This window comes from Podarcis erhardii (genome assembly GCF_964252035.2).
Source record: "Podarcis erhardii genome assembly, chromosome: 14".
Classification (NCBI taxonomy): domain Eukaryota; kingdom Metazoa; phylum Chordata; class Lepidosauria; order Squamata; family Lacertidae; genus Podarcis; species Podarcis erhardii.
In genome coordinates this window covers 4,395,287-4,422,032 of record NC_138503.1, presented here as the reverse complement: position 1 = coordinate 4,422,032, position 26,746 = coordinate 4,395,287, and the positions used below count along the sequence as shown (strand labels likewise).

Below are 26,746 nucleotides of genomic sequence, written 5' to 3'. Positions count from 1 at the left end.
TGACTGAGCAAACTTCTGGAGCACCTGCTCAGGGATATCTAAGCTCACTTAGCTTGTTGTACACAGAGCTAAAGGGAAAATAAAAATTACAATGCCGTGGAAAGATAACCCAAATTCTTCACTGAAAAGAGCTGAATCCCACAACATGCATGAGTGAATTTATCTCTCCTTTCTTCTCTTTAAAGTAGTCAAGGGGGGCGAGAGGCAGAAGACTAGGGCTGGTCATCAATGTACCACACCAGGAAATTCCCTTCAACAGCTATTTGGGCAATGCAGATTGCTGCCCATGCACTTTCACGCTATCTTCACCTTCATAAGCGAAGATTTTGAGCCCAGTACCACATCCTGTGCTTTTCTGCACTTGTGTGGATTCCCCCAACCCTACCACAGTTTAACCACTAACTTAAATGTTTCTGTTGGTGGGTAGTTCTTTTGAAGACTGTTGCTCCTTCAGTCCCCTGGCGCCTTGCTTTTTTTGTCCAGCAGAGAGGCAGAACGAAGTCAGGCACATGGGAACTGGTTTTGCTTTCTTCTGTCTTTTATATCTGGCCACTTCCCCCCTGTGTTTAAGAGAGCAGCTCTATTGTCTAGTGTCTTCTTTCTCTGTTGAAGAAAAAGTAAGGGTTTGCTTGGAGGGTGAGTGGCTGGTGGCATCTCTCTCCTTGTCAGGAGTAAGCAGTATACTCCAAGTGGGTCCTTTACAATCTGATGGTTTCCCTCGCCCCCATTGCATAAAGACTAAGAATTCTAGTGTGAGAGTGCCTCTGTAAATATATGTTTAGAAGAAAAAAAAATCTGTGAATTGAAATAAGCCTATACTCCAACTAGGCATATTGGAACTATGATTCAGGCTAATTTTCATCTAACATTATATTATCATTATTATTTTACCTAGAATGAAGTTATATTTCTTTCCAAATAACTTATTGGTTTTCATGTAAATACGAGAACAGCATAGAACTACAGTAACTTGTCCACCGGTACATTAAATTTCATATGCAGTACACAGTACACAAGCAATACAGTGGTGCCCCGCAAGACGGAAAACTCGCTAGACGAAAGAGTTTTCCGTTTTGGAGGTGCTTCACAAAACGAATTTCCTATGGGCTTGCTTCGCATGACGAAAATGTCTTGTGAGTTCCTGCGGGGTTTTTTTCCTTCCCCCCCCCTTTTTCTAAGCCGCCAAGCCGCTTATCTGCTTATCCGCTAAGCCGCTAAGCCGCTAAAAGCCGCTAACAGCGCTAATAGCGCTAAGCCGCTAAGCCGTCAATGGGCTTGCTTCGCAAGACGAAAAAAACGCTAGACGAAGAGACTTGCGGAACGGATTCTTTTCGTCTTGCGAGGCACCACTGTATGTTTATTTATGCCTTATCAATTCAAGTATCCTCAGTGTAGCTTGGAAAATGTTACTGTTTCAATAATAACAATCCAGTTTGATTGAGGTGTGGTTGACTAAGCAGTGGTGCGCTGCAATCTGTCCTCATTTCTGGAGGAGCCTGGGTGGGTGGCCTTGGGCCCCTTAGCTCTAACTCAGTAATAGCGAAACAAAGCTGGAAATTTCTGTCATTATCTATGCCATGTCCTGTTTTGAACAGACACTGCATTTCTCACTGTGTCTTGTTTGCATGCGAAAAAGATTTGAGCAAGCACTTATTTGCATGCAAAAGATGAAACTGATAAGTGGGAAAACACCCTAATTACCCCTTCCTGATTTTTTTTAAAAGGAAAAGTAGCAAGCACTTTTACATTCATCAGACCAGAAACATGTATTTGCATTCACAAGGCAAATAGTAGGGGCAGGAACATCTGGCATGGGGTTAATTAGATGACTTGTGCCCCCAGGCTGTTGTGGAGCTGTCCAGGGAAAAGGACACCAGACACCCTTTGGAAGAAAAGCAGAACACAATACAACTTTAGCAGTAGCATAGCAGGGCATACAGGAAAGGATTGTTTACTTATTGTTCCACATCACCCAAATCTCCAAGCGGAGCAAGCAGTCTTCGAAATTAACCCCTCGCCAGTCACTTTTTGCAGCTCAGGGCTGCCACCTAGTGCCCAAGTCAAGATTTGCAGTTGCGTGCTTTGTAACTGGCTGGGCAGGAGAGCTTGGCGATACATTGCGATGTTGAAAACCTGACATCGCCCTAGTGTGTTGTCTGCTTTCTGAACCCAAGTCTAGCCTTTCTGGGAGATGAGTTATCAAAGTCTGCTGATGACACCAAGTTGTCTGTGGTAGTTTTTAACTAAAAGTGGCTGTGGGGTGCTCCAAACTGGGTGAAAGAGTATTAAAATGATAAATCTGATTCGGTGTTAACAAGTGTAAAGTGATGCATGCTGGGGCAAAATATCCTAACATTACATATATGATAATGTGGTCTGAGCTGGTGGTGGCTGACCAAGCTTAGGGTCCCAGTGGATAGCTCAATTAAGAAGTTGACCCAGGTTGTGGGAAATTACTGGAAATAGAACTGGAAATATCATAAAGGCCTTCTACAAGTCTATGGTGCAGCTGCACTTGGAATACTGTGTCCAATTCTTGTCACCACATCTCTTAAAAGCAGACATGTCCAACGCGTCAGTCCCGATTGACGAGTGGATCCTGCAAAGAATTCTAGTCGATCACCATCCACCCTCCACTGGAGACGTTGGGAGGAGCTATTTTGACGCTGCACATGCACCCACCCCTGCCCTGTCAGTGTGCGTCTGCCCACAGTATACCCATCCCTGCCCCCTCGGGAGAAGCAGCCAGTGCCTGCCCGCCCACCCTGCCCCCATCCCTGCCCCCTCGGGAGAAGCAGCCAGTGCCTGCCCGCCCACCCTGCCCCCATCCCTGCCCCCTCGGGAGAAGCAGCCAGTGCCTGCCCGCCCACCCTGCCCCCATCCCTGCCCCCTCGGGAGAAGCAGCCAGTGCCTGCCTGCCCACCCTGCCCCCATCCCTGCCCCCTCGGGAGAAGCAGCCAGTGCCTGCCCGCCCACCCTGCCCCCATCCCTGGGTGGTAGGTCACTGCCAGTTTTTATATTGGATCGTAGATCACAGCCGACTTCAAGTTGGACCTGCCTGTCTTAAAGGTTATTATAATGCTGGAATTTTTAAAAGAAACGATAGAGCATCACCCTAGCTTTTTAAAAGATTTGTGTGTGCTCCTGCACCATTTACAGGGATGTGCTTTCCTTTGCAGAAATGAAAACATTAGAACTTAAAAAATAATCATGTTATGTGAGTATGATGGACAGAATGAAACAATGTCCTTCACTGGCAGCTCCACCTCTCACAGAAGCTGTGGTTTTGCAAACTGAAAGGAAAAGGTTCACCCTAGTGAGAGCCAGTGTGGTGTTGTGGTTAGAGTGCCAGTAGGACTAGAATGTGGGAGACCCGGGTTCAAAGCCTCACTCAGCCATGAAGTTCACTGGATGTTACTGTCCTATACATGCCTAAATTTAAGTCCCACTGTGCCCTCTGTATGACCTGGTTTCAACCCTTCAAATACCACAAATTGCAAAAAGAACCAAATAAATTATCTACACAAAGTTGTTCAGAAATTTATAAAGATACAGGTTTTGGCAAATTACCCCCTGTAATTTTGTAAAAGAGGATTGGTTTTCACATTTGCTAGAATGAAACTGCAGTCACATCTCTTCTAAACTGCTTTCCCATTTGATTGCTTCTTTGTTTTAAAGAATTTGTCTTTTGTGCACAGCGTTTATTCTATCTTCAGCTAGCTCCCTCATCTTGTCATCATTTGATTTGTAATCTTGTAGGGGAAAAACATGCCTAGACATATTGTTGTGGTGACCATAACTAGGCAATTACTTTTGCATCTTAATTTTTCGCCAAAGAATGAACATGCATGTTTTAAATGTGTCAGGAATTGCCTTGCAATAGATTACTTTATACATCCATACAAGGAGAGATGGTGTTCTGTTCAACCTGCACATCTCCATGCCAAGGCAAAAGTGTGGTGGATCTTTATCCGAGAGATGTTGTTTGCAGATGACACTGCCTTGACAGCATACTCTGAAGAAGCTCTACAGAGACCCATCAACTGTTTTGCCCAAGCCTGCAGGGAGTTCGGACTTACCTGCAGTCTGATGAAGACCAGGATGTCACCAGCACCCCACACATCAGCTTTGATGAGCACACACTTGAAGTGGTAGACAATTTTGACTGTCTGGGTTCCACCATAACCAGCAATCTCGTCATCAGCACTGAGTTTGACAAGTGTGTTGGCAAGGCAGCTATGGCAATGGCTTGCCTCACCAAAAGGGTATGGGAGAATGTGATGCTAATGTCCAATACCAAGATGAAGGTCTACCAGACTTGCGTGTTAAGCACGCTGCTTTATGGAAATGAGTTGTGGGCAACTTACAACCAACACCTTCCACATTCACTGCATCAGGAGGATTTGGGGTGGATCACATGGCAGGACAGAATTCTAGGCAAAGATGTGCTCTCCCAAGCCCACATCCCTAGCAGGTTTGCACTCCTGTCTCAGTGACGTCTACGCTGGCTTCGTCATGTCCACAGAATGGAAGATGACAGGCTCCCCAAGGATGTGCTCTACGGGGAGCTGGCTACTGGCAGCAGGCCAACTCTGTGTTACAAAGATGTCTGCAAATGTGACATGAAGGCTGGCAACGTCACTCCTGCCATGTGGGAATCCCTTGCAGATGATCTCAGTGCCTGGAGACAGGTAGCCAAGTCCATGGCAATGAATGGAGAAGAAATGACCGCTGGGAGGAACACACACAGAGAGAAAGGCATGGTGCATCTGCGGCAGCAAAACTGGATGCCTTAATCTGCTTCCGCTGCAGGATAGCATGTCTCTCTCATGTCAGCCTCTACAGCCACAGCAGACGCTGCAACCTACCAACAGCTTGACTTCACCTTTGAAGACGCACCTCCTCCACTATCTCCCAAAACAGGAGGGTGCCAGCTGACAACTGGTTTATGCTGTATGCATAATCTTGCCATGTGATGAAATGCATTTTTTAAATTTGGCCAAAGCAGAAACTCTTGGGTCCAATGCCTCTTGGTTTTAAAACGCTAAATCTGACGTTGTGAGTTTTTAAGTACTTTCTCAAATGACCCATTTTAATAACCTGAAAGCTATTATATAACAAGTAACCATAAATTAGTACAAGGCCCTAGGGGGACCCTCACAGTTCAGCAATGAATAGTTAATGTGGTAGAATGTTGAGCAGGTTATTAGTTTTCATTGTACAAATGCTGATCAGGGAATGCTTTTCTAAGGTGTTTAAAAGAAAATATAATTAACTGGTTGTGTGCTTTTGTTGCAGCTCAAATTGAAATTATTCCATGCAAGATCTGTGGAGACAAATCATCAGGAATCCATTATGGTGTCATTACCTGTGAGGGCTGTAAGGTAAGCTTTATATATATTTAAAAAGTTATATATGAGAGTCAAAAAGTGTGTTCAATCTTTGACTTGGAAACGTGTCTTTTTGCAAGATTACATGTTTGCTAGTTGACACTAATTATCAATAAACCACCATAGACAAATTTTTAAGCATTGTTGTGTTTTTCTCCACTAAAGGACACTTGTCTAAATTCACACTGCTCTTATAGCTTTAAAGACCCAAATAGGCACCTGTTTAGGAACTTAGGGTCGCTCTAGACTGATGCTTTCTTGTGGGTATATTCTGTAGCATATTCTTGTCACAATAATAGTCCATTAGTGGCGGATTTGTTCTCTTTGTTCTGTGAGGCTTCCCCACTGCTACCACAGCATTGCTGTCTGGAGGGCCTAAATTACAACAAAACCAGGAAAAATAAATAAATTGGATTTCAGCAGGAAGTTATCGGATAGTCACTGATTGGAAATTAGGCGTTGTGACTGCCCCAAAACTTATGCAGGCACAAACAGTATTGAAAAGGAAAGTTTTGGTGTCTTAGATCATGGCCTCTTGTTTCCTTGAGGAAGGACTTCTGGCAAATGATGGGCTGCACCTCACAGCAGTTGGCAAAAATGTGTTTGCCAAGAGTCTTGAGAATCTGATCAGGAGAGCTTTAAACTAGATCTTGAGGGGGAGGGAGACAACATTACAGATGACAAAGGAGCACCTGGTATGGAGGATAATTTCATTGATACACAGGAAACTGAGGTGGTGCTCCAGAAACCTACTAAAGGGCAGGAAACTACAACGGGGAAGCAACTGGAGGGAACAACTCATGGTTTCAGTTGTCTCTGCACAAATGCACAGGATATGGGAAACAAAGAAGATGAGTTGGAGCTTTTAATACAGGATGGCAAATATGACCTGGTAGGCATTACTGAAACCTGGTGGGAAGAGACTCATGACTGAAATGTAGAAATTGACGGGTATAACTGTTTCAAAAGGAATAGACCAAATAGAAAGGGAGAAGTAGCATTATATGTAAAGGATGTGTACACTTGTGAAGAAATCAGTGATCTGGAGCATAGAAAGCAGATTGACCGTCAAGCCAGACTGAGGTCTTGGATGATACCTTCTTAGAGCAGATTACCAAATATTCAAAAATGAGAGAGGGAGTCTTCAATTTCCCCAATATCTGCTGGAATACAAACTCTGCCTAGAATGTAGGTTCTGACAAAGCCCTCCATTCCTTCATTGACAATTTCATTTCCCAGATGGTGGAAGACAAGGGGGTCATCTATCCTGCACCTGGTCCTCACAAACAGGGAACAACTGACTGATGAAGTGGAAGTACTCGGAAACTTGGGAGGAAGTAATCATGTCCTCCTGGGTTTCATAATACAAAGGCAAGGGAAAGCTGAGTGGACACGCACTCTGGACTTTAAGAAGGCCATTTTTTAAAAAGCTGAAGGAGCTACTGGGTGTGATCCTGTGGTCAGAAATACTCAAGGATAAAGGAGTCCAGAATGGATGGGCATTTCTAAAAGGAGAAATATTGAAGGCCCCAATGCAGACAATTCCAACAGGAAAGAAAAGTGGGAGGCATCTAAGGAAACTGGTGTGGGTGCATAAGGAGCTTACAGATCTCTCTCCCCTCCCAGTTCTTCCTCTGGAACAACTCTCTTATGAAGGCTTCCAGGGCTGGAGGGTGGGCCAAGGCAGATGGGAAAAGCCATTGCCTGATGGCTTCTCCCCTTGCAGTTCCATAAGGACAAAGGTAAGGTTCTGCATTTAGGCAGGAAGAACCAGATGCACACATATGGGATGGGGGATACTTGGCTTCCTAGCTGTATATGTGAAAAGGATCTAGGGGTCCTGGTGGCCCACAAACTGAACATGTCCACAGTGTGATGCAGCAGCAAAAAAGCTAACACTATTCAAGGCTGCATCAACAGAAGTATAGTGTCCAGATCAAGGGAAGTAATAGTACCACTGTCTTCTGCCCTGGTGAGACCACTCCTGGAATACCATGTCCAGATCTAGGCCCCACAATATAGCAACCATGTTGACAAGCTGGAACGTCTGCAGAAGAAGGCAACCAAGATGATCAAGGGTCTGGAAATTAAACATTATGAGGAGTGCTGGAAGGGGGTGGGTATGTTTAGCCTGGAAAAGAGGAGATATGATAGCCATCTTCAAATTTCTCAAGGGCTGCCACGTGGAAGATGGAGCAGGCTTGTTTTCTCCTACTCTGGAGGAAAGGACTTGAACCCATTGCTTCAAGCTACAAGGAAGGAGATTCCGACTAAACATTCAGAAAAACTTTCTGACAGTAAGAGCTGTTAGGCAGTGGAGCGCTCTCCCTTGCGAGGTGGTGGATTCTCCTTCCTTGGAGGTTTTTAAGCAGAGGTTGAATAGCCATCTCCTGCATTGCAAGGGACTGGACTAATGACCCTGGGTGTCCCTTCCAGTTCTATGATTCTATCATTCTATGAAATCAGAATTATATATGGCCGCCTCAACAGCATCACAATGAGCACAGACGATTATGAATATGCAATAAAAAGGATGTATAGAGAGGCTCTTATATAGGGTCTCAAAATTCTAACTTCTTTTGGGGGCTTCACTGGCTCATGTTCTCCTACAGTGTTGTGATTTTTCCATCTTGTGCTCTCTCCAGGAAGAGATTTCAGTAACATTTGGTCCTGTGAGTTTCGCTTCTTAAAAACTATGCAAACAGTACTGACCATTACTGTATTTCTTCCTTTATAAAAAGGATATGGAGAGCACAGAGCCAAATACAAATTCAGGAGCTTTCCTATGAAGATTCCTCCCTCCTCTCCTGCTTTTACTACTATTACGCCTTTGCACAGAAGCAAAACTCTCAGTTGAAGACTATGCAGGACTATTGTACATATCTACAATTTATATCTTAGGGAGAAAAAACGCACGCACATAAGGGGGCTTTAAGATTTAGGGGCACCCACCTCCCCTTTGCTCCAGACAGGTTTCTGGTAATCTAGGTCTGGAACTGCTTTCAAGAAGGCATGCAATCCTGAAGTTGTGGTCTGTCTGGTAAAAAACATGGGTACAATATTTACTAGTACCTCCTCAGACAATGCTCTCTAAAACAAAAGAAGATCCTACATGTGTTTGAGACCTGGGTACTTGAAAGTCTGTGAAACTTGTTTTCTCCCACTGTGGAGGGCAGGACTGGAACCAATGGATTCAGGTTACAGGGAAGAAGAACTTTCTGACAGTAAGAGGTGTTTGACAGTGGAACGGCCTCCTTCGGAAGGCTGTGAGCTCTCCTTCGTTGGAGGTTTTTAAGCAGAGGCATTGCAGGGAGTTTGACTAGATGACCCTCGGGGTCCCTTCCAGCTCTTCAATTCTGTGATTATATTCTATGAATACGCCCCAAAAGCAAGATCTAGGGTGGAGATCCTTCTCAGGGCATCTCCTCATTCCCAGGGACCTTCAGTGGTGGTCTTGGTTATGGAATATCTTCTTCAGGCTTGTTTGGCTGACACTTTCATGACCAGTGGAGAGCAGTTCGATCATATTCCTAAGTCCACATAGCCTTCACTTTCCACAATCCATCTCATATTCCTGCAATAACTAAAGATTTATTGAAGCCATTCTGCTTCCCAAAGTGATACGAGTTAATTGCTATTCTAACAGAAATAACCATGGGAAAATAATTTTTGAATTTTTTTTATGAATAATTTTTATTAACAGGCCAATCAAATCACATTAAATCCAAATCACATTAGTTCCAAATTATACAGCCAATTTTTTTTTAAAAAAATTTGGGGGTACCCATACTTCGCGATCCGAAAGGGAACCAAACATCGCTCTTGCTGCTGCTTTAATGTCACAGTTCTATCCAGTTCTGTCCAGATAGTCTCCTTATTATTTTCCTCATCTTCTTGTTGTAATCATATATTCCTTTCTTTGAGATCTCTGATAATCTTCACAAGGGTTGAAAACAAACATGTCCTGTGTGGATTTTACACTCTCCAGGAACCATATCACGTAAAGGACAACCGCCATTTTCACACCTCCGTAAACAACATTCTTACAGTCTGTCCGTGATTTCCACCGGCCTGCGAAACTGTATCTCAGGGGGGCCCTGCCAGGTCAAATTCACATTCCATAGGGAAAATAATTTTTGAATTGGCAGGTTTCTTCATTGGCAAATTTGCTCAAAATGTGTAAAGACCTTCAGTGCTTTTGTTGCTCCTTGTAGTACCTTTTTTAAAAAAACCCCCAATCAATCAAGATCCTTTATTAGGCATAGCAAACCACACATTATCAAACAGACACCGTATACAAATTGTGCAAAATGCGAACTCAACATAACAAGGTTTGTCCCAGTCATATCTTTGACTTAAAAAAATAAAATAAAATACTTTATTACTACTTGTACGGCCATCCTTCAACACACATTCCTTGGACAGCTTACAAAATGAGATGAAATACAATATTAAAATGTATGATTACAATTAAAAACACCAAAAATACACATTAAATATATATTTTCCAGCAGAGGCGAATAAAACAAATTTGCAGCTTAATTTACAAAATTAACAGCGGCTCCAACAATGAGAACCCAGATTTTGTTTGTTTAAAATGTTGTACATCCTCCTGTCTGATTCTGTTCTGCTGCTTTTGGTGTGTTCCTGTGCAAATTTTTAGGCATTATGGCAGGGAAAGGTTCTTCTGCCAAAGGACGGTAAGCTTCACGGTTTCCGCCACTTGCAGACTGCCGCTGCCTTTATCTGATTAGTGGAAGGCTTGTTTTAATGCTAATTGCTGCTGGATAGGGGGATTTTCACTGAGAGGGAAGGCTTCTAATTCCCTGTTGTGCTGTGATTGCTCTACCACCTCCACACCTGGTATTTAATTGTTTTAAACCATAACATGGTTGCTAATCATATTTAGAACTGTAGCATAGAGAAGACTGCGCATGTTGTAGCAGTTTGATATTGAGTTATGCAGTTCCCCCTGTAAGGTCATCTTAGGACATCGATGACTTGAAGATCAGTAATGCAATTTTTGCTGAAGATGCTGAAATGGACTTTAAAAGCCTGCATATATTTGAAGTCAAACTGGCATATTAAAATTAAATCCAGCTATAAAAGGGCTGCTTATCTGCTGGAAATAACTTTTCTTCCTGTTAGACATGTGTTTTACTCAGCTTAGAATTTAAATATCTGACTAGTAAATTCTTTAACAGACCAGAAGATGACCAGAAGATACGTATGCTGATCAAGCCACATCAAATAAATTGCATATCCTGTACTGCCTTTTATACAGTTCACCTAGGGACAGATTTCACTATTCATTTCAAAGTTACAAAGTTTTCTAAGTCAGTCAGATGATTTCAAAATGAGATGATTTGGGACTGATGTAGATCTAGCTACCTATAGGGCAGCTTTATGTGCATGAGCAGCAAGAAGATTATGTGCTACTTATCTTGACCTCATAAGACTAAAAATGTTCATTGCCAAGGGTTTATTTAAAGGTCCAAATGATTTTGGGAGCTTTGCCATTTTAAATGCAATTTGGAGCTCTAAAAATGTATGTTTAATATACTCTTGGACTGCCTTTCTGTTTGTGATTTATATTGTGATGGCCAATGGTAACAAATAATAATAAAAAACTGACTAATCCCATCATTAATGTGCTGTGGAGTAAGGCCCTCTGCCTCTTCCTTGATTCCTGTTTTCCCAGGAGCCTCACCACCTGGGCTAGTCTGTTCCCTCACTGCTCTCCTGAAACTTATTTCTGAACCGGAGTCCCCTGTTATCACAGCGCTGTTGCTTCCCTGCTCCAGCCTTCCCCTGGCAAGACTTCCACAGACTTTAATGCTTCCCGTGGTCTAGTGCATTATAGATGTGCAGGATTGTATGTGGGGCGTGGGGGTGTGTGCTTGTTATTCACCATGTCAATCACAGCAAGTCTATCAGGTCCTGGCTACATAGGTTAGATCAGTGTTTCCCAACTAGCGAATTACTGAGGACCCCTATTTTTCAAAAGCCAAGCTATGGACCCCCTACTTTTGAAAATTTTGATAACTCTATGCCCTAGCATAGCTAGGGGGCGGGGCACCCTGGGCGGCACTTATCCTGGGGGCAGCACACTGGAGCCCAAAGTGAAGCACAAGTCCAAACACCCCTGAGCCCAGCACACCGCTCCCTAAAGCAGCACGGCCCAGGGCTGGCTCTTAGTGCGCTGAGCTCCTGCGTCCCTCCACCAGCTGCTAGAGGGTGGCTGAGAAGGATACAACTGTCATGTGCTGGCCCTGCAAGCAGCACTGGCCCTGCAGCACACCTGAGCCCCGGCATCTCTCCTGGGGGTGATGTGGTGGCTGCGGCCTCTGCAGGCACCACGCTGCCCAAAAAAGCAGTGCGGGGCTTGCGTTCACCTGCCACCTCCCTCTCAGCCGAGTGATTGCAGGGGCCAGAGCTGCCACAACCTGGCACTCGCCGCAGGCACCCTCCTGCTGGAGGGAGCCTACATGCACACTGCCGCTCAGCAGCGCTGCCCCAGCTTGCCCCGTCCCCATGGGCGCAACGCCCTGCCCCAAGTGCCCCAGCAGCTTATTATGCTGCTGATTCTATGGTAGTTACCTCTGCAAAACAATTTTTTGAACAAAATGTGGGGTAGCCCCTAATAAGCAAATGATTTTAGCTATACTAAAAACAGACTTGGGGTGAGAAATACCTCATTTTCAACATTGTGATATACCAGCAGCTAAACATCGCAATATTCCGTTATATCACAGTGTCTGAAATTGGAGATCAGGTGTGGGGATGAGGGAAGGAGCAGCCACAGAGATTTTTTTGGGGTGGGGGGGAGCGGAGTCACCTCCACAACATGTTTTTTTTTGGGGGGGGGGATAGGCAGCTGGGCAGCCAATGGTGGCAGCTGGTGAAGATACACATCCATTGTGGCTGCCGCTGCTGCTTTCCAGGAGAAGGGAGTGCTACAGTGCCTTGAAGTGACGTCAGCTCAGATCTGGCTGAGATCCTTGTGTGATATTGGCAGTGCCTTGAAATCAGCTGCCCTGTTCCCCCTCGAATGAGGAGCAATATATTCCTGTGTATTGCCGGGTCAAAATTGTTACTGAGGTGTGATTTCAAAACCGATTTTTGCCAATATTGAAAAATCGCACAGTGGTAAAACAGACCATAAAATTTGTGATATTACCATGCAAAAATGACAAAAAATAGTTGGGGGGAGGCAAGGGATGGGGCTGCACCCCTAACTGGGAACCATTGAATTAGTTTCTAGAAGTTTGGTGCATTACACATTCACTGTTCATACTGGTTGTTTGTTTTTATTTGGTATTTGAAAACATGCTCCATTTCTTCTGGCAAGGAGGACTGCCCTTATTAGACTTCTGTGGCAGTAAAATAGTTTTTTGCTGCATTTCATTTAGGAGGTCTGTTGTTTGCATGGTTTGCAAACATGCCTGGAATTTGGTCTATGGCAACAATCATGCCAGGGAAAAGATGCTCTTCCAGCTGGGCATCTCAATCCCACGGATATTGATTTGATGGATAGTGCTCCACGGGATAAAGGGGATTAAGAATAAGAGATGCATAGGCAACCTACCTGGCCCATCTGCTGCATGAAACTTTCAGCCGGGCTATTGCCTACAGAGATTCGTGTCACAATAAACCAGCCACTCAGCTGGGTGAGAAGGTGAGAAGAAGATGGAACAGTTACTGCCTCTGGTCTGATCCAGGAAGGCATTTCTTATTCTCTTAAGTAAGAGTGCATACTTTGTTTGTTTGTTTGTTTGTTTGTCTATCTTAACTATCAAAACATTAAGATATTACTTAAATATGCAGTCTTGTTTTGTAAAGGTTAAACTCACAACAGTGAACCACAGGAGTCCTCTTCAGGCGTTCTTGCATGTGTGAAGGGGCTCTGACAGACAGCCTAGTCCTAACCCCTAGATCTCTGTATGCATACAACCCTTCACAGCCCTTTCACATATACATATTGAATCCCTGACAAAAGCTAGGATACTCGTAAAAATAGTAAGACCATTCAAAACTGAAGCAAACTGCTCCAGAATCACAGCAATAAACAGTCACTGGTGTTCCACCCACCTGGAATCAAGGATTCTGAGTAAAATACTTAAAAACTATTTGCTATATAACCCCAAATTTATGAGAGCAAAAACCCAGATTTCTACAGTCAGAATGTGTGTGTTTTTTATTTTTGTTTGTTTTAAAAATAAATTCAGTGAGTTCAGTTTACAAAATGCAAAAGAATGAGAGGGTATGGGGGTGGGGGGTGGCCAGGGGAGACCAATTCTCTGATTCCTAATTGGCAATTACTAGAATATTGCAAAGTGTAATGATACGTGGAAATGTGTAAGTGTTAGCAATAAATCATGGTATTATGAATAAATCTTTGCTGTCACAGACTGGTGTGTATCCCTTCCAGAGTGTCTGTCATTAGGATGCAACAAGGCAGCTGTCAGCTGTTTTCTTGTAATTAAACAGCCAATGAGCAGCTAATTAAGACATATGTGTATACAGAAGTGGGCATGTTAATGAACTGTAGGAATCAATTCATTAAATGAAAATTGTCAAAAGACAAAATATGAGCTTAGTAGTTCAAGTTTCTGGCAGGCTCAGAAACCAGTGGTGAGAGGAGCATTAACTGCCACTCACAAGACATGGATGAACATTTATTTATTTCTTCTTTGAGGAAGGAAACTAAATAGAACACTTCACTGATGCTATTAATAGGTTTTATGAAAATTCCCATTAATGCCATTAAATTTAGCTTTTTGTAGAAATTGTTCATTCAGACTGACTAGGAAATGAAAGGCACACTTTGTAAGATTTAATCTGTTGGGGGCATTATCGGTGTGTATTTTTTCCAACCTAAACCACTGCTGATTTGTGTGTCATTCATACCATGTTTTCAGTATTTATAGTTGCATAAACGAAAACACAATACCCTTAAATTGGCCAGATATTTGTCAGTCCCAATCAAATTTGGTTTTGCTCTCAGCTCTGGTAGTGAAAACAGTGTTGTGGCTGTCACTGGATTTGACCTTTCACAAGTCAGTTCATTTCTCCCTTGATCCTCAGCAGTCCACCACCCCTAAGGCTGGATACGCTTAGGAGCCTGTCCTTTGGGCTGAGCGAGCCATGTCTGAAGGAGGTGTGTGGCCCTCAGGAAAGTGATCCAGAAGGCCAGCTGTTTTGTGGTAGCTGTGGGCAAGGAGAGAGAAAGCAACTGCTGGAAATGCAACAGCAGAGATCATTCAGTGTGCAACCTAAGGGTTACTTACAGGCAACTAGCCATGAGTGGGACAGGGAGAGATGTCAATTAGCAACCAGTCAGTGGCATGATCCTGACTGCAGTAACGAGATGCGTAGTTCTGAGGCAGCTGATCCTCAATATGTTGAGTTGAATATGTCTTCCTGCTATGTAGGCGGCCTGAGGGAAGAGAGACCAAACCTCTGTGTTTCTCCTCAAATTATACAGCATTTTGTTAAGTTTCTTCCATAAGGACTTCTCTCTGGACTCCATCTGCATTATTTTAAGTGACTTTGCTAACAGCAGCATGACAGGGAAGAGGAAGAAGCAGTGTTGTGTGTAAGCTTAGCTCTGCTTTGCCTCTCTTACATTGCTGCTGTTTGTATAGTTTCAAAGTCCTACAGAGTCATTTTGGGGCAATTGTGTGTATACAATGGGAAGCAATGCCTCTTTAAATCACTTTCATCTCTTAAAAACTGTGATTTCTCATCAAGTACTTGGAGACATTCAGTTGAGAAAATATACGGGTTCTCCAGTCCTCATTTGGATACAGCTGAAATGCCCTAAGATTTTCTAATATTATTCCTACATATTTATATATAAAATGCATTTGAAATAATTTTTATTACTGAACCTATTCAAATATATAATCATACATTGTGAAGTATTTTATATTTTGTAACAAAATGGAATAAAAAATATACTCTTGAGTATGGTAGTTTTTTCTCTGACGATAAGAATTTAGCTGAAGCAAGGTGTCCTTTCAGTGCAATTGTCGTGTGCGACCACTTTGGATTCAGCCATCGATAAATCTTCCCCTTGCCTTTTGTCATTGTGCTACAGGGCTTTTTCAGGAGGAGTCAGCAAAGTAACGCCACCTATTCCTGTCCCCGACAGAAGAACTGTTTAATTGATCGAACCAGTAGAAACCGTTGCCAACACTGTCGTTTACAGAAATGCCTTGCTGTGGGGATGTCTCGAGATGGTGAGCTTTACTAGTTCAGGTCAGCTGTCTTGTATGTGCGACACTCCTTAGCTTTCTGCTTGCTCATCCCATTCTTAAAATATTTGTCTTGAAATATACTGTGCCTCATAAGTCACTGAATTTACTTTGGACTGATGCAGCTGGTGGCTTCCAGGGTTTTGTTTTGCTGCTGCTTACACAGTCACACGACACACAGAGTAAATGCCTGCCTTTCTTACTGGTGTCACTAGGCCAGCTCTACTTTAATTTTCTTTCACATTCCTTATTCCATTCATACAACATTATGGGTGTCCTGTACTTTTCTTCCTCCAACCAATCTTTATATTCCCTCCACCTCCTTCCTCCCCCATTACTGGTACAGAGACTATGAAATCCTGCTGCTAAGAGATGTCAGTGTCGCCACAGGAAGGGTTAAATACTCTTCTCTTGGATGACAGGCCAACATCAAAGTTATAACTTCTCTTAAGTAAAAGAAACTCTGCATTTTGCACCAAGGAAGCCCAAATATGGAACAGACTATTATGCAAATTAAATATATTTCCCCCTATGACTGAAATCTAATCATGTTCATTATTTTTCTTATTAAAATTGCCCTTCTGATGACTGTTTGCCTAAAAGCCATCTCCTTAAATTCTTCTATTGCTCATACATGCCCTAAGTATATTACACATGACTTATTTATTCAAGAGGCTGACCCAATAGGATAATACCTAACTTCTCACCTTCTAATATTTCACTTCACCTGTAGGATCAAGCAAAAGTGTATTGTAGTGATGTTGTGAACTGCTTTGTAGCTGCCCTAGACTTACATATGATGTGTCCTAACATAGCATTTTACTGCTGCAGCTGGTGGTGATAAAATATATTGCTTATGGATATATTTCAGCTGTAAAGTTTGGTCGAATGTCAAAAAAGCAGAGGGACAGCTTGTATGCAGAAGTGCAGAAACACCGGATGCAGCAACAACAGCGAGATCACCAACAGCAACCCGGCGAGGCAGAGCCATTGACGCCAACATACAGTATCACTACCAATGGGCTCACAGAACTGCATGATGACCTCAGTAATTACATTGATGGGCATACCCCTGAAGGTAGCAAAGCAGACTCTGCCGTTAGCAGCTTCTACTTAGACATACAGCCTTCTCCAGATCAGTCGGGGCTTGATATTAATGGAATCAAACCAGAACCGATATGTGACTACACACCTGCATCGGGCTTCTTTCCTTATTGCTCTTTTACAAATGGAGAGACTTCTCCTACTGTGTCCATGGCAGAATTAGGTAATAACCAAAGAGGGGGAAATTTCCATGTAGTTGCTGTAGTAACTATCCTTTGGATTAAGAACAATGACTTTGTGGCTCTTCATCACTGAAACTACATGTCACCTTTTGTGTTTTGTGTATGGCTGTAACTATGAGGGCTGCTCTTAAGGCAGCACTGATGGGGCTCATCAAGTCCATAATCTTGGTCTAAGTCTGAATTCCAGTAAACCAGACTTGCTGTTAGTCAGTCACCTAAGATGATTAACAGGTTTTTTATTGTATTTATTATTTCCATTCCTATTCTGCCTTTCCTTCAAGGACTGTCTCATTTATCCTTGGCAACAACCCCGTGAGGTAGGCTAGACTGTGAGAGAGTGACTGGCCCAAGTATATCCAGTGAACCTAATGGCTGGAGTGGGGATTTTAATCCTGGCCTCTCTTATCCTTGTTCAGCAGTCTAACTGCTATTCTAGCCTTTTTCAACCTGGGGTCCCTAGATGTTGTTGGACTGCAACTCCCATCATTCCTAACCAGCATGGACAGTGATCAGGGATGCTAGGTGTTGTAATTCAGGAACCTCTCGGGATCCACGGTTAAGAAAGACTGATCTATACTATGCTAGATCTGGGTCTGGATCACAGACACCTATTACAAAGTTTGTGTAAGTTAGCAAGGCTGGTATATTGTTTATCTGCAAGACTGTACTAAACAATGGTAAGTTACATGAATTTTGCACTTGATTACAGTATAATGATTTTCCCCACATAGGTGACCAGAGCATACAGTATTTATTCATTAATTTAGTTAATAAATAGCCAGCCTCAGTATATAGCTGAACAATGATGTAAAGCACATGTTTAATTGGGAAGTAATAATTTTATAAAGAGGGCTAATTTACCAAGTAACAAAAAGTGTTTTGACACATTAAAGAATAATAAATTCTTTGCAGCACATGCTTTCATGGACTGAAGTCCATTTTATCAGATGCATGAACTGTGATATTTAAGTGGCATATACCTGCCAAGAGTGTAAAGCAGAAAAAAATAAGTTAAATGGCAATGAAATGTAAAATACTGGTAACAGAAACAAGCATCAGCCCAAGACTATTAGGGATCTCATGTGAAAAATCTAAATATTTCTCCTACTAAAATGAGACGTAACTTACTGTTGTACTCCTGCACAGCTCCTATTCATTTACTTGGGCTTGCACATAAAAACTTTGGAAAGAATTGCACTCCAGAAGTTTAGATCTGTCTGTCTGCTACCCTTAAGAGCTCCAGAACTGGCAACTCACCAGGGTAAATCTGGGTAACTCAAAACTGTGTTTTCTCCATTTGTGGTGTCAGTTATCTAGTACGTGATGAGGACGAGTTAGATGTGGTTCTCTCTCAAAGTAACAGCTAAAGGAAGTCCACTTTGTCGGGAGTTGTGAAAAGGATCTGTCATGTGTGAAAAGAACCTTAATAACAACTTGTGCATGACGAGCAGTGGAGAGTTTACCAACCCATCCCTCTTTTGTGCTTTTCTTTTTTGCTATCAAGGTAGCAGTAGCACTCTCCTATTCCACACTAAAATGAAATCTTATTTCACATATTCTGGGATGAAAATAAAAGAAACAGTTGGTAGGCACGAGAGATCTTTTATGGAAGTACCTTATTTACGTGAATCTAATGCCCCGGCAAATCTAATATGCACCTCAATTTTCAAAACCTTGAAACCAAAAAGTATTTGCTGGCAAATGTAAATACGCCATCAAATCTAATGGGCACCCTAATTTTCGCAACCCTAATTTTCACAACGTAATTGGGCCCAAAAAAGGTGTGCATTACATTCAAGGAAATATAGTACATGTTCTTCGTTTGCCTATACCTCCATGTCATTTTTGAAATATAGGAAAAAACTTTTGAAAATCACTAAAAGCCTATTCTATAAAAACTGAAAGCACTGTGAATTCCTATCCATCCATATTACACAGATGGATTTTATCTTCAAGAAATGATAGATCACTGTATGTTCACAGATCTTTATTAATGAGTGCTTTCCTCAAAAGTGCACTTGTTCATGTCTAGCATGTGTAGAAAACTGTGAGGACTTTCTTCAGTAAACAAACATTGATTTGTTGCAATGATAATTATAGAGGTTTGTGCCCTCATTTCATTAAATATTTAGTAATGTGTCAAAAAGCTTTTTTATTTACCCAGAAACAGTTGATATAAAAGTGCCTTTCCCAGCTCCATGTTATGAACAACTCTCATCACCCCTGACCAGGCTGGCTAATTGGCCCAGACATCTGGATGCTGTACATATATATATATAGGCAAAAAAATAGCTGACTCCAGTTAGAAATCAGAATTCAAACCGACGTTTTACATTTCATATCATACATGAACCCACCTCTTCAAGGTGCCACAAGACTTTTTGGTGTTTCGGCTGCATAGAATGACTTCCAAAGAAAAATTGAATGAGATAATAGCAGATAGGTGTGAAAATATTTAAAGTATCACAATAACCCTTTGAGTGAAGTGCTGTTAATACCACATACCTTTTGAATTGAGCAGGGACCATTACTCAAAACTTATAGTAGAACACATAGTTTCTAAAACTGGAAATTTTGCCTTGGAATTTCAAGTTAAAATAGTTTCTAGTAGTTGGTGCTGGGGGGGGGGGGGATACTGAGACCTTGGAGAGCCTGCTTTAGACAAGTGGCCCAAAGTGCTACCCATTCATTGTTCTTCCATTGCAAGCTATGAGCAGAATCGCAGCTGACTTTCCACACTATTTGGAATATTGTGCATCACATTATGTTCTGGCCACTCAAGTGGAGAGAATATTGCGGCTGTGAAAAGGGTCACCTGCAGCTCAGCATACATTCACTATAACCTGTGTGGTGGGTGCCATTTTATGAGCCTTAAAAAAAAAAAATTCTAAACAATTTCCCAGCTTTTTTATGAAAGAGAAGGTGCTAAAGCGCTACACACTTCTTTCATTTTCAGAAAATAGAGATGGAGAAGCTTTTGAGTGGTAACCAAAATATTTTTTTAAAAAACAAAAGTTTAAAAAAATGTCATCCACCACAAATGTTATGATTAATTTGTTCATTTCCCCATAAACTCATTGCCCATATAAATGCCCATATAAAAAAGTTGGGAGTGTGGTGCTAGAAAGTATCTTTACCTGTGGAGCTTCTGCTTCTTCCAGTTCGCTTTTTTAAAAGGCAGACTTTCTGCAGTTTGAGAAAAAACAGAAAAAATGGGGAAAATACAGGATGATGATTGAATGATAGCATCATGTGTACGCCCTTAAAACATCAAGTAAACAAAGCATGGAAATTCCATTCTGAACACTTAGTTGGAATCACCCCAAGGCAGAACTGCCAGTGCTGGGTTAGATAAACCAATCATCTGACTCTTGAATAAGGCGGCTTTCTATGTTCATTTGTTGAGGCTGAGAGACTGACTTAGCCAATATAATCTCCTGAGAATCCAGATCAAACCTAGTAACCACTCCCCTACAGGGGTGAGAATCAGTGATAATTTTAAGAAATGGAAATAAAAGGAAATGGAAATGGGTGTTAGAATCCCATTTCAACACTGTACAAATTTAGTGTTGAAAACATCTATAACTTAATGATTGGCTAGACAGAACATGTACAATGAAAGTTGAGGATGGCCTTTTTTTAAAATGCATGCCACTTCTTGCTCATTCTGTTTTAGAACATCTCGCACAGAACATTTCCAAATCACACATGGAAACTTGCCAGTACTTGAGGGAGGAGTTGCAGCAAATAACATGGCAAACTTTTCTACAGGAAGAAATTGAGAACTACCAGAGCAAGGTATTTATCTTGGTAAACATGCTAAAATAGCACACAGTGGTTTTTTAATTGCCCATTCTGAAACACTTCTTGGACTACAGCATTTTGTGCAATCTGTGAATCAGTTTTAAATGATTGTCGTGTGTGTGTGTGTGTGTGTGTGTGGTGAGTTGTACTGCCTATTTCCAACATACCCCCCCCCTTAGTGGTTACTGTTTAGTTTTTTGGGTTCTTAAAAGATTCATGCAACACCACATGTTGTTTGAGCCTCAGGATAACCAGCGTCCTGTTTAGGCTTCCTTGAAAGAAAGGGCCTATTTTTACACTTCCTCTACCCACCGCAGCAAGAGATCAATAACAGGTGTTGTGTTTGTTTCTTCATCACTGGGAGAAACAAACTACGAAACAATTAGAATCTCTCGGGGTCTAAGGAGATCCTATGTTTGAATAACCATAGTATCTCCAGATTCAGTACAGGCAGCCTCCTGTTTATGTGGGATTATGACGTGCGTCAGTGAAATCGATTATAATTGAACCCCATTGAAAAAGCCTGCAAACACCGTGTTCCGCCCCACCCTGCCCTTTTAGTGACATTTCAGACATTTCTGACATTTCTGGATCACTTCCGGATTCGGCGCGATGTACATATATACGATCGCACATATATTGAACGTGTGTAAACGGGGAGCTGCCTCTACTTCAGTTCTCCCTGTGATGGTGGGAAGCAGTGGGGAGGGCAGGCAAGTAATTTGTTACTCCCAACTGTTTCCCAGGAAGAATTTTTGGTGGATGGAGATAGCATCTATAGTCCACAAAAGTATTACCTGAGCTGGTGTAAAGCTGTAAGAGTTTATTCAGGTGCCAGAGTTTGGTATCACGTGAATAAGTGTGGAGAAGCCTCTGGCTCGCATGCAGCTAAGCTCCTCTTTCATGCAGCCATGAGCCATTTCCAGTCCTTATTTCATCTGAACAGGCAGACAAGGATCAGAAGTTACTAAGTGCTATACATGAGCCTCCTCCACACTCATTTACATAATGCCCAAACATGATTCGACATTACATGTAAATGTACCCATTCTGGTCACAAACATCAACTCCCCAAATATCTCCACAATGTTGCTGTCCTTTAACCTCAACTCTGCGTGGATTTTGAAGTTGTTCCACCTCCCAAAGTATCTGAAGGTGGGCAAAAAGTTCTCACAGAATGCTTATGCTGGTTTGAAGCTATATGTTCACCTTTGTCCTCAATAAAGGGTCTGGTGAGGGACCCGGGTGGCGCTGTGGGTTAAACCACAGAGCCTAGGGCTTGCCAATCAGAAGGTTGGTGGTTCGAATCCCCGTGATGGGGTGAGCTCCCGTTGCTTGGTCCCTGCTCCTGCCAACCTAGCAGTTCGAAAGCACCTCAAAGTGCAAATAGATAAATAGGTACCGCTCCAGCGGGAAGGTAAACGGCATTTCTGTGCGCTGCTCTGGTTCGCCAGAAGTGGCTTAGTCATGCTGGCCACATGACCTGGAAGCTGTACACCGGCTCCCTCAGCCAGTAAAGCGAGATGAGCGCCGCAACCCCAGAGTCGGTCATGACTGGACCTAATGGTCAGGGGTCCCTTTACTTTTTATACCTTCAAGGTACTTTTCAATTCTGCGTTTATTTCATCTTTCATAGGCATATGAAAGCACTTCAGAAATTAGCATTATTTTTATAACTATTTCTGGCTAAATCATGGATAAGTGAAGGTGTGTTTTATTTTCAAAGTGTATACACCTCCTTTCAGCAACAACATGGGGAGATTCAGGACAGAAGGAAGTACTTATTTGCATAATGCATAATTAAACTGTGGAGTTCGCTACCACAGGATATAGTGATGGCCTGGACAGTTTCAAAAGGGGTTTAAAGAAATTCATGGAGGGTGTGGCTATTAACAGATACTAATCACTATGTCTGTGAGCTGCTTCCGGGATCAGAGTCGGTAAATCTCTGAGTACCAGATGCTGGGTGGCACCAGTGGAAAAGAGCTATTGGTCCCACGTCATCTTTGTGGTCTTCCCATGGGTATCTGCTTGGTCCCTGCAAACACAGAATGACAGACTAGCTAGCTTTGACCTGGCAGGGTTTCTCTCATATTCTTAACCCTCCCCACCCCCAGAAAGGTGACTTAAAAACAATTTTTCAAAGACAATACACAAAAAATATTAGAATAATTAAAATAAGTCAAATGCCTGATGAAACAAAATTGTCTTCACTACTCACCTGAAGGACATTTAAAAAAAATGTCCCCTAGTTATGTATTTGCCTGAAAAATACTCAAGGGTTGTATAAAGGGGTTGTTTTTAATCATTTAGAGCCCAAATGCAAAACTGTAGTGGAAATTAATTATTACTTTTCTGTATCTTTAAATAAATTAAGATTAATTCACTATACTTGTTATACTAAGCCCTAAGGTTTCATTCCAGAGGTAGATGTTTTCTATTAAAAAAAACCCTCATCACTTGTCCAGTCATGAATGCAGTAAGCCCACAACTTATGGGCATTTAACTTGTGTGCCTTCAGCTTTACATGTTTGGGAAGTAAGTAAGTAAGAACGGAAAGTGGGAGGCATTTGGGGGAGAAGACTGGCAATGCGACCCTGCATTGCACCCAATGTGTTTTGACTATATGCAGTTTTGGCTTTTAGGTGTGACCCCCAGAACATAACCCCTGAGCAAGTTGAAAACTTACTGTAGTAATAATTTGCTTACAAAGTATTGATTTGCTGCCCTAGAGAAAATGCTATCAGTCTGATATGTATATTTATGTTTCCTCATGCTCGCCTCTAGGGGTTGTGATTCTTCTTGTGGATGGAATACATTCTCTTGGGCCATGTCAGATGTAAACGTGTTTGCCAACCTCTCGCTGCCGGCTTGACTGTAAAGTGGGGCTGGGGGGTGTCTAAGTTTATCACTAAATGGACTTTCCTTCTTCTTACCACCCCACATTCCATTTAGTGATCAAAGCAAACTCCCCCGTTCTACTTTATGGCCAACATGGTGAGTGCGTGTTTAGCAAATATGCACCTGTGTGGTTTGGCCCTTTGCCTTTGTTTACTGTGTTGTTATAGCTATACTTTGGAGCACTGGGCAAATGGTTCGGAAGCCTATATAATAATGTTATATGATTATGATAGAAGAAGATAATACGCTGACAAATTTGGAAGGAGAAAAGCAGTAAAACGTCATATGGTTAGCATTGCTATTTAAGTTCTGTTGAAGGTTCAAACCCATATAGAGTTTATTTCTAATTTTGAATGATTTGTATATTTGCATAAATAATGCAATGTCACAAGATCCGTCATGCCTTAGATCTATTACACCTCAAATGGGGGAGTAAAAAATATTTTGCATCAGATATCACCAGAGCACATTCCCAAAATGTAATTTTAGAGACAACAGATAGTTATTGGTAAAAGAAACATTGTTCAATGGGATTAAGGAATATTTTATCTCAAAACACAAAGCACACATTAGATATGCTAATGATTCATGAGTTGTAATAAATATGCAGGCATCCCCCCACTTATGTGGTGGTTACACTCTGGGGCCCCGTGTGCATAAGTGAAATTGTGTGAAGTGGGGAGCACCCTCTAAACACTCTAAATGCCCTCTCTGCAATCCATACCAAACATACTGATTCCAAAAATATTCACAACTAGAATTGAAGCCCTGGGGCCAGCAGGAGGCAGGAGGGTGTGTGGGAATGTGGCTGCTGCTGCACTACCCTGCACATCAGCCCTTAGGCGGGGAGGCTGAGCAGCATAACAAAGCCCTGCTGTGCCTCCAGTGTATTCAGGCTTCGGGGAGGGTCTCTTCGCAAGCCATGAAGACTCTCCAATTATCTCCTGCCATTTCCGGGTTTGAATTGAATTATTTACCGGTAATTAGTTCCTGGTGCTAAGCAAATACTCAGTTGCACATGAGTTGATTGCACGTAAGTGGAGGGATGCTTGTAAAACATATTCCACTTACAACTTCTGATGTTTAAATAAGAAGCTGAGCAGAGTGTGGATTTTGCTTCTATGTTCTACATTTTGTAGAATTCTACACAGAACTCTCACTGAAATGAACAAGAGTTTTACCCAAGCATCCAATATAAGTTTTACTATTAAAATGTCATTCTTAGAGCCTATTTGTAAACTAAAACATAAATTGTAAATTTTATGTAAACTAGTCATTGTTATTATTTCTCTGTAGCACTCGCCTTTAATATCTATAGTATAGTATAGCATTAGAAAAACTGTAGGCAGGCATAAAACTGCCATAAGCCCCTTCAATTGCCATACCACACGTATCACAAATTGAAATACAAAATGGGAACACAGCCTGACATGCAAATCCCAAGGCAATCACAAGGCAAATCACAAGGCAATCAGTTGCACAGATTAATGATTAATGCTTTGCTTTAAAAATAACAAACTTATTCCCTTAAGAAGGTTTAGCAAGTCTGGAAATAGCACTCTTTTTTGTCTTTAACAGCAAAGGGAGGTAATGTGGCAATTGTGTGCCGTGAAAATAACAGAAGCAATACAGTACGTGGTGGAGTTTGCCAAGCGCATTGATGGCTTTATGGAACTGTGTCAAAATGATCAAATTGTGCTTTTAAAAGCAGGTATGTGGGTTGGGGGGGCAAAATTGAACCCTTTAAAATAAATGTCAAGTGCACATTTTATTAACATTGTAATTCCATTATAAAAAGTGTATTTCACAAAACTGTGGCTCACCTAAACATGTTTAATGCTTCGTTCATTACATAATCATACTGCCAACAAGTTGTACAGTTCAGTCCTGGGCAATCATGGGCCAATGTTGGGCAATGTAGAAGAAGTCAGAGGAAGAGCCTGTTGCTTGAACGTAAGCCATGTGCCTTCACATTTCCTTCATTAATAAAGTTAATTCCAGAATCACTCTAAGAGAACTAATACCGATAAAGTGTTGTTGGTGTTGTTGTTGTTGACATTAGACAGGCACTTTTGATGTACTCTTTTTGGCACATGTTTAAAAACATTTTTAAGACCAAACTATTCAGACACATATATATTATTTTGTTTTAATCTCTTTTACTGTTAATTTTAATTATTTGCAAATGTTCTAAATTGTTTTAACAGTTTTTATAGTTAATTGTGATATTTCTTGTAAATCGCTTAACAGTATAACATTTTTGTTAAATAAATAAATCTTTTTTAAGATAACACAGGCATTAAACAGAAACAAGAACCCAGTTTTCTAGAGGGACACAACTAAAAGAAACCTGGTTTGTGCAGAAAATTGAAGCAAAAAAAGCGGGGGGTGGGGGGAGAGAGCTTAAAATGTGACTTCTCTGAACAAACTGCATAATAAGTGGAACTTTTTTTTTGTCTTGAAGACAATATGTTGAAATGGGTTGGAAATTCCATATTTTCCAACATATTTTGTACTTAGAACAAACATCATTTTGAGGCTTTGACTCTTATTTTTGGGTTTCCAGTGCCCATCCTGTTTTTCTGTTTCTGACATATTTTCTTTTTAAAATAAAGATTCCAGGTTCAAACATGAGCTTGAATGAATGAATGAATGAATGAATGAATGAATGAATGTTTATTTGCGTCAGCCACTCAAATATTTCTGCCAGGACAAGGGCTTTCTCAAAGCTTTCATTACCTAATACTGGCCCTGTAATGTTTTACACTCATGAGGTCATACACACAAGCCTTGAGGTCATACACGCCCGCTCCTTGTCTAGTGCAGCCTCGAGAGTGGAAGCCTCTGCTTCCCTTTTAGATTTGCCACAGTTTAGAATTACACCAAAGCCCAGAGCTGTGATTAAACTTAATGATGGTTTGTTGAAACAAGACACCTTCTAAAACCATGCTTTGAAGCTGGCTTGTGTCAACAAAACACAGTAAAAATTAGCCACAATTTATTGTTTGGATGACATGACAAGCTGTGGTAAATCTATAATGGAAGCAAAAGGCTTCCAAACTCTTCCTTGGAAGAGTGTATCTTTTGGAGATACACAAGCATCACT

The 26,746-nt window shown here is 41.7% G+C and overlaps 1 protein-coding gene and 1 long non-coding RNA gene across 7 annotated transcripts in view; one reads left to right on the top strand and one right to left on the bottom strand.

The window, feature by feature from the left end:
• The window catches only part of RORA (RAR related orphan receptor A), a 374,069-nt gene that overhangs the window by 325,630 nt on the left and 21,693 nt on the right, over positions 1-26,746 (top strand). For 5 of the 6 annotated variants that reach the window (XM_081839013.1, XM_081839016.1, XM_081839017.1 and 2 more), the window contains 5 exons: positions 5,299-5,384; positions 15,493-15,634; positions 16,521-16,916; positions 20,612-20,733; positions 25,219-25,351. In XM_081839013.1, coding sequence (XP_081695139.1) covers positions 5,299-5,384; positions 15,493-15,634; positions 16,521-16,916; positions 20,612-20,733; positions 25,219-25,351 — 879 coding nt within the window. The remainder of the gene's footprint in view (positions 1-5,298; positions 5,385-15,492; positions 15,635-16,520; positions 16,917-20,611; positions 20,734-25,218; positions 25,352-26,746) is intronic. The other variant, XM_081839014.1, reaches the window with a different exon arrangement.
• The window catches only part of LOC309328929, a 34,882-nt gene continuing 25,205 nt past the window's right edge, over positions 17,070-26,746 (bottom strand). Inside the window, exons 3-4 of the long non-coding RNA XR_014150898.1 lie at positions 20,073-20,121; positions 17,070-17,915 (exon numbers count right to left, since the gene is read on the bottom strand). This is a non-coding gene — a long non-coding RNA (uncharacterized lncRNA). The remainder of the gene's footprint in view (positions 17,916-20,072; positions 20,122-26,746) is intronic.